The 15,140-nt window shown below is 40.7% G+C and overlaps 1 protein-coding gene across 3 annotated transcripts in view; it reads right to left on the bottom strand.

Moving 5' to 3' along the window:
- LOC146453398 (glutamyl aminopeptidase-like) overlaps positions 1–15,140 on the bottom strand; it is a 56,007-nt gene that overhangs the window by 17,825 nt on the left and 23,042 nt on the right. For all 3 annotated transcript variants that reach the window (XM_085096592.1, XM_085096593.1, XM_085096594.1), the window contains exons 3-8: positions 6,536–6,716; positions 5,442–5,712; positions 4,797–4,917; positions 3,858–4,012; positions 2,541–2,654; positions 1,908–2,042 (exon numbers count right to left, since the gene is read on the bottom strand). In XM_085096592.1, coding sequence (XP_084952718.1) covers positions 1,908–2,042; positions 2,541–2,654; positions 3,858–4,012; positions 4,797–4,917; positions 5,442–5,712; positions 6,536–6,716 — 977 coding nt within the window. The remainder of the gene's footprint in view (positions 1–1,907; positions 2,043–2,540; positions 2,655–3,857; positions 4,013–4,796; positions 4,918–5,441; positions 5,713–6,535; positions 6,717–15,140) is intronic.

Raw genomic sequence — 15,140 nt, 5'->3', positions numbered from 1 at the left:
TTCTGGTTGGGCGGGAGGGGGGGGGGGTCATCAGAAAAAAATAGTTCTGCTGGGGGGGGGGGGCCATGTGGAAAAAAATTGCATGCTAGGGGGGGGTCATACAGTTTCGTAGTGGCAATTAACCAAATCCCACCAGCCCCCCCCTGCTCATAAAAAATGAACGGTCCCTAAAACCACGTACCTAGAAAATGCTTTGAAATGCAAGAATTACAACATGAAAGAAATCTCTAACAAAAATTGATCGATGTCATTGCTGACATATTGGAATGTCCATATTGTAAAAGCGGGTAAATCTCAACATTAAATATTCATTCAATCATAATTTACTTATCCCACAAAGTTATATTTTTTCAGTTAGAACCCGAGAAAATTTAACCCTCTTACTAGGGCCAACCTCCCCTCTACCTACTGTGCCAAGTTACTCCATCTGCCATGGCTGCGATGATTGTATAGACATGTGTTTCAAACAATTAACCCTTTAAACACCAGGTGTGTGGTATTTTTTTCAATGACTTTTTGGCAATAAATAGTCTGAGCCACTTAATTTCTCCATAAATGGAGATGAAATAAAAATATCTGCGGTCTTAAGAAACTGTGGGCTCAGGCTAAATTGTCACGTGATGCAAGTGACGGTTGTTGTTTGTTACGAGCGAGTGCACGAGCACGAATCTGGTAAAATCATCGCTTTATAAGTGTTTTTCGAGCCATTTTCCTCTGCAGAAACCCCCATTCTGGCATCATTAAGCTGGAATGTGGGTAGAGGCAATTCTCTCAAAGAAAACAGAGGTGAGAGGTGATTTCATGCTGACTGAGTCGCCAAACATGCTGTGTAGGCCATGGAGGCCCACGAGTGAAGTTGCCTCTCAGGCCGTTTTGTGGAGGATGGATTCCAGGACCTGCCAAGGCAATTTGGGCGAGTTTGGAGTAGTAAAATATTCAATGGATTCGAAATTTTGCTGGTGGTACTGGGTGGCTCGACACTTATAAAAAAACTATGAAATGAAAAGAGCAGGAGTTCTACGCTCGCGCTATGGCTGAATTACCCAGAATTCTCTTCGGGCGTAAACGAGGCAACGTAAGATACGCAAGACTGGGTCTGATAAAATGGCTGAAGTATAGCCCTCGGAAAGCGTTGAGAAGAAAACTTCCAGTCAGATACCAAGGTCTGGCCTTGAGGTTTGCTGTAAATATAGACTTTTCATTTTTGAACAAATTGTTTGGATTATAAATTGACGATAAATGAGTGTAATTTTTGATGTTATTATTTGGCCGAACAATTGGCATTTAGGACTTTGTTGCCAAACGAACGGTGATATGCAGAGAAAATCGGTAGGCGTAGTCGGTTTGCTGGGTTTGATGATGGAAATATACATCAGCTGGTGTCATTCACACATTATCATGACGTTGTAGCTCAAGTTAAACAAGGAGCAATTCATAGAAGCAAGAACGGTGTTTTCGTCACATATGTGTTGTTGGGATGAAAAGGGTTAAGGCTATCTTTTCTAATTGCACCAACTTTTTTTTCGCTGGTCTCTGATAAGGAGATCACCCAGCAAAATTTCCAAATTTTTAAAGTTTAAAGGTGAGACCAAAAAAAAAAAAAAAATGAACATGAAGTTTCAATTTTTGCTCGGATGATTAAACACATAAGTATGTTCGCCTAGACGAATTCGAATAATTATTCAAGTGCGAGTAGGAATTGTTGGACAAACGGGAGAATAAGGTTGGTGTAATGAACCATTTTTTGAAACATCTTTACCAACACCCTCTCCCCACGTATCGAGCTCGCACTGTGCTGTGTTGGACGATGTACTACCAAAGCGAAAGAAAGAGACTGTGCAAATAGATAAGCTTTAGTGACAATAGACACAGAGAAAGGCCAGATGCACGAATATATGATGCAATACCTTGTTGTACGAAATGGAGTCAAAAATTTCGTTGATTTCATCAGGATGATTGACAGGAACTTTGATAGGATGTGAGTTGGCCAAGCCATCCAGTGTAAACGCAGATACCATATCTGCCACAACAAATGAGTCAAGCTGATAAAAAAAAAAAAAACAATCAGCTGTTCAATAAATTAAGTTTCATTTGACTATTTTGCCGTTGTTTCTACCTCAGGCATCTTATTCCATTGATCAAGCATACCTAGCAAAAAACGGGAAGTCGCCAAATACAACGTTTCATTCAGAATGGTTGGTTTCTTTGAACACAAAGCCGGAGCTTCAAAAACATAAATCTAAACAGCGTCCTTTTATTTCAATAAAACTATGTACGGAAGCAGGGCAATCAAAATTATTAACAAGACCACTTATGAAACTGAAAATGCGGTAGAGCCCAGCTGACGAGCATCACGTCAATACAACAAATTGAAGTTACATCAAACAGAACATCATTTAAGTATTTTAAAAAAGCCTGTTAAGCTGACCGCACAGTTAATAAGACCATTACACAGTAAACAGGTTTGTGCAACCTGGTTTTGATCTCCTCTGTGATCATATTATTAGTATTTCCATAATTCTAAGCAATACTGTGTTTACCATTTTCCAGTCAGGTTCCGTCCTATTGACTCCATAGTATTCTACAAAACTGGCAAATCCTTCGTTAAGCCACAGATCATCCCACCAAGCCATGGTGACCAGATTGCCAAACCACTAAAAATGGGCGAAAAACCACAGTCACTACTTTAAACCCTACAGAATAAAGCTTCTTATGCAGCAGAAAACTATTAATTGAAATGAATCATATATGTGAACTGGGGATGTGGCAATTCAAAAGTGAGAGATCCCCACTGCAACTTCAGCAGGAGGAAAGGAACCCTGAAGGCTTCAACGTGATATGAGACCAGCCCTTGTGATACCGCTGCAGTCCTTTAGCCAGCTAAGCTGTCAGGTCGACTGGAGGATGGTAAATGTAAGGAAGTGAATACATGAGAATTGATGAAATATCAAAACTGCCATCAAGAATCGGGCAATGTTAGGCGTTTACTTCTGATTATCAGTTCGGTCTGGTTTTACTGGCGTCATAACCATAGGCATAAACACAAACAGAGGTACACGCTTTACGCGAAGTGAAAACGTCCAAGCTTAAGTATAAGCGGAAGTATGTTTCATGATTTTGCTTATACGTCTGTTTATACTTATGTCGGACCTGTTTTCACGTGGACATAAGCGCTGTCGTAAAACAGATCCAAAGGAAAAGCAAACGCAATAACATTCAAAACGATTTAATCGAAATTCAACTCCTGTTATTTACAACATACTCGAAAGCCGTAAAACCACAACTGAACTTGAGACGCATACAAAACGATATAAAAGATACAAAATCACGAGTTACACGTCAATCAAATTAATAATCAAATGTCATTCATCAATGTACTGTTCGGATGTACGGTCCAACAAAACAAATAATGTAACAAAAGATTTACGACAAGCGCTGTTATGCATCCGGTTATGATTATACTCTTCACGCCACACTAGACTTTACGCGAAAACATCCGAGCTGGCAAACGTGCAAGTTCTTCATAATAAATTACGTTTAAATGAATTGACTTAAGGATATATAATTTAAAGCTGTAAAATGAACATTATTTTTATTGCATCAAATCAAAAATCCTTTCTAATTCTACTACATATTAGAAAGGCGGCTGGATACATCGTGTTTTTTTTACCTGTCCATGCACAAAATGTCACCTGAAATAACAAGGGCCACAATCGCTAATAACATTGGTTTTGTATGTAGAATGTTTTTTTTTTTTCCCATAATCCAATCCAGCTAGTAAGTTTGTATTATAAGTTAATACAATTGGTGCTTCCTCTCTCCAGAACGGCCAAAGTTATTATGGTGTAGACACTTACTTGGTGAGCAAGTTCATGGGATACAACAGTAGCCACACGCTTCTTATTAGATTCTGATGATTCACCAGGCTTGAACAACAGTGCTGTCTCCCGATACGTTATAAGTCCCCAGTTCTCCATTGCACCGGCCGCAAAGTCAGGAATGGCTATCATATCTGTGAATTACAAAAGGATGAACATCTGTTCAGCCTCATACTATGAAATCCATACAATGCAAGGTAGAGGTTGAGCTACTGAACGCAAACATGTCGCTTTTTGAGGCTCTATCAAGTTGACAAGAAGAAAGAGGCAGTATTATCCAAACACAGAGACTAAATATGGCAGACAAAAACGCATGTGAACCTTTTTCAGATCTGGCACAAGAAAACATTTTTTTAATTTTCGGTGACAACTGACAAGTGACACTCCACATTTACGTCACCGACATGACATGCTGCTCACGCGTTCAACTGTCTCTTCTCTGGGAGGAATACCGGACCCGAGAGAGAGACGAGCTTACTTACACGATGAACATTTCTCCACCAGTCATCTTCCACCACACTTACTTTCAGCATCGCTGATCCTAGCAGTATGCAGGACACGTGTCACATATCAACCTATTATGGCCAAGCTCGCCACCAGTCTCCACAATAGCTCCGTAATTAAACCATCCGCTGACCGGTGTGCCCGAGTCGGTAACGCTTCACCTTTTCCATTAAATCTACCATATTTCTTGTAAAATGCATTCGTAGTCTTTCGTCCCTGGATATTTACTTTCATGCTCTGGGATTTCTGAAACTACCTAAATCACGAGAGCGACAAAAAAGAGCTAAAGATGGAAAATGATGAAATAATCCTGACAGCACAATCCCCTATGAATTTTGGAATATGTGGTACTTGTGTAATCGTTAAACTGCTATAAACCTAGCTACAAAGATATAATGGATTTATAATGCTTACCAGCTTTGGGAAGAGGGTAAGGAATGCCGAAATACTCTTCCATATACTCTAACATTTCCACTGCACTTTCCTTGGCATATTCTACTTGATCAATTTGATCAGGTGGAGCATAAAATGTCATCTACAGGAAAATCGAAAACAGCACAAATATAAAGTACATTGCGACAACGTTATTTACATAGTCATGGCCAGTCTAATGTTTATGTGCTTATGACATTCAATACAAATATTGCTATGTTTGATTTTGTTTCTCTTTTTTTCAAGGATAGACATTAAGGCGCACTTGTCCTTTGAATCATTGTGCCGTCAAGCAAGCAATTCAGGGAATCAAGCCTGTAGAAAATTGTAGAAAAAGGCCATTTTATAGTACTATGAGGACGAAATCAAAAGTGCCCTTTATAAGAATGCTATAGTTAAGCTGTTGATATGTCAATTCAATATGAAACCAGTGGTTAAGAGAGGTTTTAAGAGATTGTGGCTCCGCCCTCGTTCCTCGCGGCTTCGCCGCTCGCTCCCCGCGCGTTATCAAATTTTATCGTTGCGCAAAAGAAAAATAAGAGACTGCTCGCAGTCTAGTAATGAGGTAATCATGAAATTTATAGTGTTTTTCATGTGGATATGATTAAAGGTTTATCATACACTTACGCGTGTTCCGCTTTTGGTGGTTTTGGTTCTATTAGCAAAGTCGCAAACCACGAACGCAAGTAAATAAGTTGGCATTATTGGAGTTTTTTCAAAGTGGTCAAACTGCCAATCGTTCTTCCTCTCAGATCTCTTGATGGGCATATTTGAAATTGAGATGTATTTAGGGTCATGTGCTAAGGTCACAGTGAATGTTGCTTTCAGTGCAGGCTCATCAAAGCAGGGAAACGTCCTCCGTGCATCCGTGGGTTGAAACTGGGTGGCTGCAATGGTCCTACAATAAAAATATCCAAAACAACACACTTCGCGTAAAAAACAAAACAAAACAAAACAAAACAAGAATGCAGTTATCATAGCTGTTTAAGGTTACCCGGTACCTTCAGAGGTGTCTTCAGAGGTGTCTCGCGTCCAAGCGATGTAGCGCGTACGGTTTAAACTGTAGATACCTGAACCCTTATATCAAATTAAAGCTTATAGAGCTGGCTATCCAACTAAACCAAGAATTTTGAAATAAAATGAATTGCCGAATTTTTAGCGCTGTTTTCTCGAATAATTTTTTAAAACTTGGAGGAGCCACTTCAAAGAGCTAAAACTCAAAAGGAATTTGTTCGTTTGCCTTCAAATTTGGACAGTAGCTAGTTTAACATATAAACGACAAAAGCGTGTCTGCGAATTTTTTCTTTCGAAATATTTTTTCTCCGAGAGCGATTTTTGTACGATTACTCCATATTTTTTTCATCCTATTTCGAAATGCTCCATAACTTTTCACTGTGATTGAATATGGCAAAACGCAGATACGTTTTTTTAGCGCTTTGAGTCCGGAAACTAAGGAGCAAATTAAATTGACAAAAAACAAAATTCACTTTGACTTGAAGCTTTAAAAAGGTGATTCGGACGCTCGCAATTAGAGGTCGTGAAAAATTCGTCAATTTATTTTATTTTAAAATTCTTGTTATGGTTTGATAGTCAGCTCTATAAGCTTTAATTTGATATAGGGGTTTAGGTATCTACATTTTAAACTGGATGCGCTACATCGCTTAAACGCGAGACACCTCTGAAGGTATCGGGTAACCTTAAAGTGTAGCTACGGAACTTACACTTCAGTCCCATCTTTTCTTTTATAGGTACTTTTGTACAATCCCGCCAAGTCGGCTGTCAACCATGCTTTAAATGTCATCTTGACTTTGTATTGTTCACCTTTCTCCAAAGCGGAATTCATGACTGTCACCTGGAACTGGTTTCTCTCAAACCGGAAAGTTCGCTGTATGCTAAGTGGATCTGGAAAAGTGTGGAAAAACTAAAATCAGCTAATTTTTGAAAAATTTATGTCAGCTACATGTGGAGAACCCTTGCTGAATTTTAAACGCTTGTATGAGGAGGGTTGGCTTGTTTAGAGGGAAGTTATAAGTGGGGAGAAAAGCCTGTGGACGGTTATCCACTCTCCTACGCATCCCACAACGTCAAAATTGGAACATTGTCACTTTTAAAAGATATATATGTATTCACCGGCCGGGAGGTCCGTATAGGGAAAAACTGTGTCCTAGGCCGCACTCACGACTGAGAGCACAGTTTTTCCCTATACGGACCGACCTAGGCCGGTGAATAACATGTTTATTTATTTATTTATTTTTTTTAAGGCGAATTGGTTTGGGAACTCTAGTCTAACACGCTTCGTCGCACTGTCACTGTCTAGTTAAAATTTGCTTTTCAAGAAAGCCGTGCGTTAACCTCAGAGAGAAAGGCTACTAACGATAAAACAGACTTCAAAATTATCCTGGAGTAATAAATGGAAAAACCAAAAACTGTGATATTTCATAACAAGCAGTAAGTAAAACAAGAACTCATGAACGCGGGTTAAAATCACCCAATTATAGCGTCATTTAAAAACTCTCCTTTTCGTTGCTGAGTCGTCGTGTCCTTAGTGTGCAACAGAATAGACCTTAACACGGTTTTGGAAGCCCTCTTGATGGGTAGGCAAACTAACACGTCTTGAAATAACAGCGTTTGTATGCAAATCCGACGTCAAATAATTTTCATAAAACTTCGCTTCTGAACAATCTACATCTACATTTAATTAGTCGGTTTAAGCCGCGAGACATCACACCACTCTTCTTAAAAGTAGACAACAAAATAAGTAACTCGATAAAAGAAAAAATAAATAAATAAATAAATAAATAAATAAAAACGTATATAAATATGAGAAAAATAAACTTAAATCAAATTTACTAGCTTTACATAACCTATTTAAAATAATTTGTTAACATAGTTTTAAAACTTTGTAATGACACATAATTTACAATTTTTGAGGGCAAAGAATTCTATTCGCATATGGATCTAAAAGAAAAACAAGACGCTGTGGGAGCGTATACTTGGGCGTCGTTGTATTAGGAGTATCTGGGCATGCACGTTAGTTCAGTCTTTAAACAAGGACCCGCGCTATATAAGGAGCCTTGGACTGGGCGAGCAGTCAGTCATTTCATTCTAGACACGGAGCTGTCAACATCTCCGGGTCGCGATTCAGACAAGTCTCTTACTTCTGCTATTACTGCGTACAGTGTTTATAAAGACCAACAAAGGCCGTCATTCCGAAACTCTCTTTTTTTCCGCATCTGAAATACCTCACGCGTATATTATTATTATTATTATTATTAGTGTTTGTAAAATGTTAGGTGGAGCTGACATTGCGAATAGAAAACGCGTACGGGTAAGTACATATCACTTTCTCTTGGATTCCTTTCGGTTACATCGATTCTCTCTGTACCGTTGTTAGCCTCTAGAGCTGTATTTCACGAGAGTTTTTGTTGCCTTTCTTTTCGTAGGTAACTCTCGAGATTGACGAGAGCAAAAAGGACGAAGTTATTCGTCTTCTTGAAGAATCAGAGGTCGCCTGTGAAGTTGTGTCAATTCACAATTTGGGTTGTTTTACACCTGCATTAAGTTCTTCATGTATCGGTTTTTATTTGTTCCATTGCAGTATGAGTTTACCGCATCTTCCTCGCCGAGTCCGCCATCTTTGATTAGGACTACGAAACAAAGATTGCGTGACAAAGAGGGGGAGGAGCTATGCCTTTTATAGCGCGGGTCCTTGTTTAATGGCAGGTGAACGATAAAAGACTCGCTGAGAGTCTAAGGCATCACGTTGTATTTGCGATAAACGTGATGTAGTTCAACCGAAAATGTCACGCAAACAAAATAAAACATTACTCTCTTACTAAACATGTCGGATTTTGTAACCAAGAGGTGCATCTAAGATAATGATGGATTTCGGCGACAAAAGAGTATTTGTAGTTCCAGTGGTCATGATGAATTTTCGCGACAAAGGGGTATTTGTAAGAATACCTTTCCACCCTGATACCCTTATTTTCTGGGCTTTCTGTGACAGATGTTCCAGCTTTTTTACTGGTAACACGATCTGGGCGCACGATCGCAAAATGTCACGCTTAACGTGTTATATGACACGCGTGCGATATGGCACGCGTGTGATAAGACAAACCTCACAGAAAGTTAACTCGACGAATCTATTTCATGATCAATGGAATGGGGCAGAATCAAAGCGCTCTGTGAGTGACCAGTGAACGAAGTATTTCAAATTATGTCTACAGTTATTTGTTTATTAAACACGCAAAAAAGAAAATAAACTTCACTCCCACTGTTCCTTTCGATATGGAAGGCGACGCAAAGGTCGAAGTGTACGTTCATTCTTTTAGTGGTTTTGCGTGATTGGACAAAACATCATGACACAAAAGAGTGTTTCCTGGTTTTAGAAGGGCTTTGGGTTTATAAAGTGGAAAGACACTGCAGCTCCCGTGGCAATTGAATAACAGGCAGAAACTGTCCAGTTTTCCTTCCAAGAACCGCCGAAATATTTTCTTCCTCAATGCCGCGTCGCCGGATGAAACTTGATACACGTGAACGATTTTGGTTGCCTAGCACGTGACCGAAATCTTCCGGGTATTTTCAGCGTGGGAGTTCCTTTCATCCTCCAAACGACGGCTTCTCTCGACGTTTTGTAACATCGGAAGGGGCTTTCAGTTTTGCTAAGGCCCGAGTGCTAAAGTTGCTATTTTGGCTTTATCCAACGTAAAAATAAAAATGCGTTTAGCGTTGCAGTTGGTATGAATATGCAAATTTTCGTCGTTTACATTTGTGGTCTTGTGTCTTATAGGGTGCCTCGATCGATGGTAACGGTCGATATGTCGGTCGACTCACGGTCGATATCTCGGTCGTTGTATCCACCAAGTATCGGTCGATTGTCGGTCGAGCATCGACCGCTATATAGGCGACGTATCGACCGATCATTGGATCACCTTCGGTCGAGAGATCGACCGACAGTCGGTCGCGATAGCACCGGCAGTGTGTCGGCAATATATCGGTGAAACGTCGGTCAAGTATCGCTAAACTATCGGTCGATGCATCGGCCGATACTCGGTCGACACGAAAAAGGAACGAAGATTTTGCTTTGTTCTAAACCGGTTACACCGGGACACTACAGTGTAATATGCTGGCATATTTTTGCGCGTTCTCTTGACCTAATATGGTAAACTGATGCAATAGTGGAAGAATAAAATGAGATAACGACAGACTATCGAACGACTATCGGTCGTTATTATGTTGGCCATCAACTGATCTGACGACCGATAGAGCAGTGCGCTATGTACACGAATGTCGATCGAGATAAGGACGAAGTGTCGAAAAAACATATCGATAGAATATTGACGGATATATCGGCCGATACTATCGGCCGGTGAGCGGTGAAATATCGATGAAGTATCGGTGAAGTGTCGGTGTATTGCTATCTATATCGGCCGATAGCCATCTCGGCCGACAGCCATCTCGGTCGATACAACGACCGCCATAGCGGTACAACATCGACCGAGTCATCCCTAATTATCGACCGAGTGTCGACCGAGTAGCGACCGAGGCTCAACCGAGATATCGACCGTCAGTCGACCGACATATCGACCGTTAACATTGATCGAGGCCAATGAATCGATCCCATCGCTAACACTCGACCCCGAGTGAAGGATTTTTTTCAGATTCTACTGTTATAATTTCATTCACAGCATTAACTCGGATTTTTAGGGTAATTTCCTTTGAAAGTTATCATTTTTGCGCTTTATGTTTGCTGAAACGAGCACACGAGTCATCTGACATGTTCTCGCAGCCCTTGTTAGTTTGTGTCGCGTTAAAGAACGTCTAAAAAAGATGAATTGAATAATTTTAGTTTCACACTCGATTGAGAAGAGCTCCCTGGTACTGTCGAAAATCTGTGAAGAATGTTTAATTGTTTCTAAAGTAAGCGTACGTTTATACCGCTGGATGAAACACAGCTCGCGTGCCGATCAAGCCACAGGCAGCCCAAGCTCAATATCAGAGAACAGTTGAATTATAAGGATTTGTATGGGAATATGAACGGATTTGTGTTAAATGGTAGAAAATAACAGTGTTTTGACAATAAAGTCAACTTACCCTGTTTTTTCTTGTATTTTTTTTTCATTTACAAGCTTTTCAAGCCGATTCGAAGCGACTTCGGCGAGTTAGTGTCTGGTACAGAACTGCACTTAGCCGGGAGGGGGTGTGTGTGGTTTGTTACGTGCCAAAGGCTTCCCGTGGATTTCCCCGGCTGGGCACATTTTAGTACTCGTGCCTAGGTTTGACCGTGAGTTTGTTCCAACATTCCAGCGACACGGCTCGATCGGCGGCAAAAATGGCACCCGATTTGAAATGAACTTTGTTTTCAACGAAGGCCTGTGTCTCAATAAATGAACTCCTCCGTAAATGAGCTACCCAGGAGGGACCGCACATCATCCTTCTTGCCATATGGTGAGGCAGGTAAGTGAGAGGTTAAGTTTCAAGCAAATTTTAGCGAGGTTTTCGAAGTGCTCTCCCCTAATGACGGGCCAAATTTTATTCAAATTCTACTTGTTGTTTCCTACCTTTCCATTAAAATAATACAGTGATGCACGTGGACTAGCTGCTGAGAGATAAACCGCTCAAAACAGCGTTTGGAAGCACTGAGAAGCATTGAAAACAAAGCAAAACACACCGGGTAAGCTTTTTCAGACTTAAGTATATTTTTCGTGGGTTTTTCAGGGAAAATTGTTGTCTAAATTTCGATATAATTTTAACTCCATACAAACTCTTAAATCACGCTTGCATGGTAGCCTGTGTCACATACGCTTTGGTGACCTGTGGTGTCTTTCGGGTTTCCACTGTTAAGTGTAACGAAAGGCCGAACTCTAGTTCAGCCATGCCCGAAGCTTGAAACGGTATAAATCCATTGAAATCATTCCTGGTGTCCCAATTCCTTCATAGAATCAAAGTAGAGATAAATATCTATCCTTCCAGCGCATTTCCGATTCAATTGAAGCCGTATCACGCTTGCTCTAAGGGAAAGACCCGCGGCCAGGGCTGAGTTGCTCGAAGCATGGTTAGCGCTAACCATTGGTTAAGAGGTATTAAAACTTATACGTTGTCATGGTTTTTAACCCTGGTTAGCGCTAACCATGCTTCGAGCAACTGGGCCCAAAACGCCATGGACACATTAAACGTTCGAACAGCACACTGGGTAACAAAAGTTCCCTGGCACGGGGGGAACAGCGGCCTCTTGCGGCACAAGAGAATGGAACGATTTCCATTCTCTTGTGCTTGTGCTTATGCTTGCGTCGTTGCGTCGTACGTGTAAACCGGGACGACGCAAGCATAAGCATAAGCGAAAGGAAATGAAACTGAAAAACAGTGACAAGTTGTCAGCGTACAATCTAGTTACTGATGAGTTACCATTTTCCGCCATGTTGGAATCAAATCTCGCGCCAAAAGGTAGCCCGGCTGCGCGATTGCGCCAAATTTGTTTGCTTCTGCGCTTGCGTATGTCACGTTATGCTTATGCTTATCGCACGCGTAAACATCCTTGTGCTTGTGCTTATTCTTATGCTTGCGTCGTACGTGTAAACCAGGCTTTATGGAGAACGTGACCGCTTGATGATTTTTTCCCTTCTCTTTCCAAACTTCAAAGCAGCCCCTACGACGTTAGCTCCTGGATAATTCGACCACATTACACAAACTAAGTGAGTACAAATTATCGGAAAATTATTCAGAAAACGCCGCAAGCCGTTCAAATCCCGTAAGAAACTGGGTGCTGGGCCCGCTTGTGCAAAGCTCGATTAAGATAACTCTGGATTAACAACAACTTTGGTTCGGATTTCGAACAACCGGGCCCTGAGCATCTGGCGAAATGGTATGATCAATGGAACAGGAAATTCGCGGAATTTCGAAAAATTTCCGGGAAACGGAAAACAGGTTGTCCTTATATTTTATTCTGTACCGGAAATTTAGGTTGAATAGATCGCGCCCTTTAAATTTGGAAAACACGTCCGGTAGTAATTTTGATTGGTCGATAGAAACAATGGTCCCTAGACGGTCTTGACAAAAAGGACACGAGGAGACCCCGTGAATAAAACTGTTTGCCTGTGGACAACTGGCCGCTGTTCCCCCCGTGCCAGGAAAATTTTGTTACCCAGCGAGCTGTTCGAACGTTCAATGTGTCCATGGCGTTCTGGCCGCGGGTCTTTCGAAATTTCAGAAGCGAGCTGACTTGAAGAAAATCTTTCAAGTGCAAGCGCGATACGGCTTCAATTGAGTCGGAAATGCACTGGAAGGATAGGTATGCACCTCTACTTTAATTATATGAAGGAATTGGGACACTAGGGATGATTTCAACGGATTTATACCGTTTCACGCTTCGGGCATGGCTAAAATAGAGTTCGGCCTTTCGTTACACTTAACAGTGGAAACCCGAATGACGCTAACTCACCGAAATCGATTCGAATCGGCTTGAAAAGCTTGTAAATGACAAAGAATACAAGAAGAAATAGGGTAAGTTGACTTTATTGTCAAAACACTGTTATTTTCTACCATTTTACACAAATCCATCCGTTCGTATTCCCATACAAATCCTTATAATTCAACGGTTCTCTGATATTGAGCTTGGGCTGCCTGTGAGCAAGCTTGCGATTGTTTGGCCGGTGATCAGACAAACACATATTACGCGATTGTTTCAATATACAGAACGAGTAAATATTCGCCAACTTTGCAATATGTAATTAAACAACTTATGTATTACAGATCTGTAATATATAATTCTTTTACTGTGATTTACATATTGCAAAGACACACTGCTCAGATGCCAGCGGTCATTTCACTCACTGCCTATTGTTTAGCGTGTCAATTTGGCGTGCCCGTACGTTCACTCTTTTCCCTGTTTTCCCGTGGAAGGTCACATTTTGGCTTTATCCAAATGAACGTAAAAATAGAAATTAATACGTCAAGAGTTGATTGTCGCTGTGCATTAGCAAACTTTCAGTGTTTACATTTGTTCTGGTGAATAGATCTTATCGCTCACAATGGACCCCGAATGAAATTTATTTTCGAAGCTTTAGTTTTAGTTTCCTACTTTACCCTTAGCCTTTCACCCACGGAATGGTCTTGAATCTTTAAAGTCAATTGGACGTTTCCTTTTTTATATTGCGGCCAGAGAAATGAAAAGTTTTGTTTGCCTGTATGTAAATTCCGTGTTTACGGCCTGATCTTGTCGATTACGTTTGACACCGAAGGGGGTTTTATCAAGAAGAGCCAAAAGAGTGTCTGGGAGGGAGGTTAATCGAAGTCGAACTTTTGAAAAATATCCATCCTGAAAGGAAAGTTGCCCCTTAGTTTCGTTCAATGGAAGAAGTTAGCAGACAACACACATACTAGCTGTTTTCTTTTAAGAATACGTTATTCGTTGTGTTGATCTTACGTCCTTGTTTTTTGTCCCGTAGTGGCGGCTTATGGTGAATACATGCACTATACGCAGTCTCATGAATAATTTATGCTTAGACTCAGCCAACATGTAGCGCACGCGCAGTAGACCCCTCTTTGCCATTTGAGACTTACGAAGAACTCCTGTTTTATAACTTGGGCTCCGCCCAAGTAATAATACTTAGAAACGTCTTCGCTAATTCTAGGTATTCTATATTCAAAAACATGACTTTTACGCGTTCTTGTCTCACTATTAGCCACTAGATATTTTTCTGCCTCGATGTCTATGAGATTATAGCTCAGTTTGTACATTAGTGCTAATCTTTTTTTCTTTCTTCTCAGTTCTATAAGGTATCCCACTCCAGGTCTGAAACGCTTGCTGTTCGATCGTAATTTTGAAGACAAAAGCGTGCCGCCTTTCTTTGGACTCGTGCGAGTATGGCAATGTCTTTCTCGTAGTGCGGATCCAGGGAGGCGCTCACGTATGCTAATTTGGGTCGTACAATGGTTGTATCAGCAATTTCTTTAACCTTCTTGGGGCAATTCCAGAGATAACGTCTAATCAAGCTTAAGGTTTTACTTGCGGAACTTGAAATTAATGCAATATGCTCCGACCATTTTAACTTACTATTTACAGTAACTCCTAAATACGGGGTAGAGTCAACTTGGTGAAGTTCACTTTCACAGAATGTATACTTGTTTTTGGGTGGGTTTTGTTTAGTTGAGATGCATAAAATTTTACATTTTGAAGGATTAATTTCATTTGCCATCGATGTTGCCATTGTTCTAGATTGTGCAGATCTTCTTGTAATTTGTCGCGATCTGCATCGTTGACAATGACACCATATAGTAATGAATCATCAGCAAAGAGCTTTACTTCAGAATGCAATCTATCAGGTGGGT

Source organism: Pavona decussata, unplaced genomic scaffold (genome assembly GCF_977016875.1).
Source record: "Pavona decussata unplaced genomic scaffold, jaPavDecu1.1 SCAFFOLD_330, whole genome shotgun sequence".
Lineage (NCBI taxonomy): Eukaryota > Metazoa > Cnidaria > Anthozoa > Scleractinia > Agariciidae > Pavona > Pavona decussata.
Note: the sequence above shows the minus strand (reverse complement) of the source record. Positions and strands in the feature narration are given on the sequence as shown.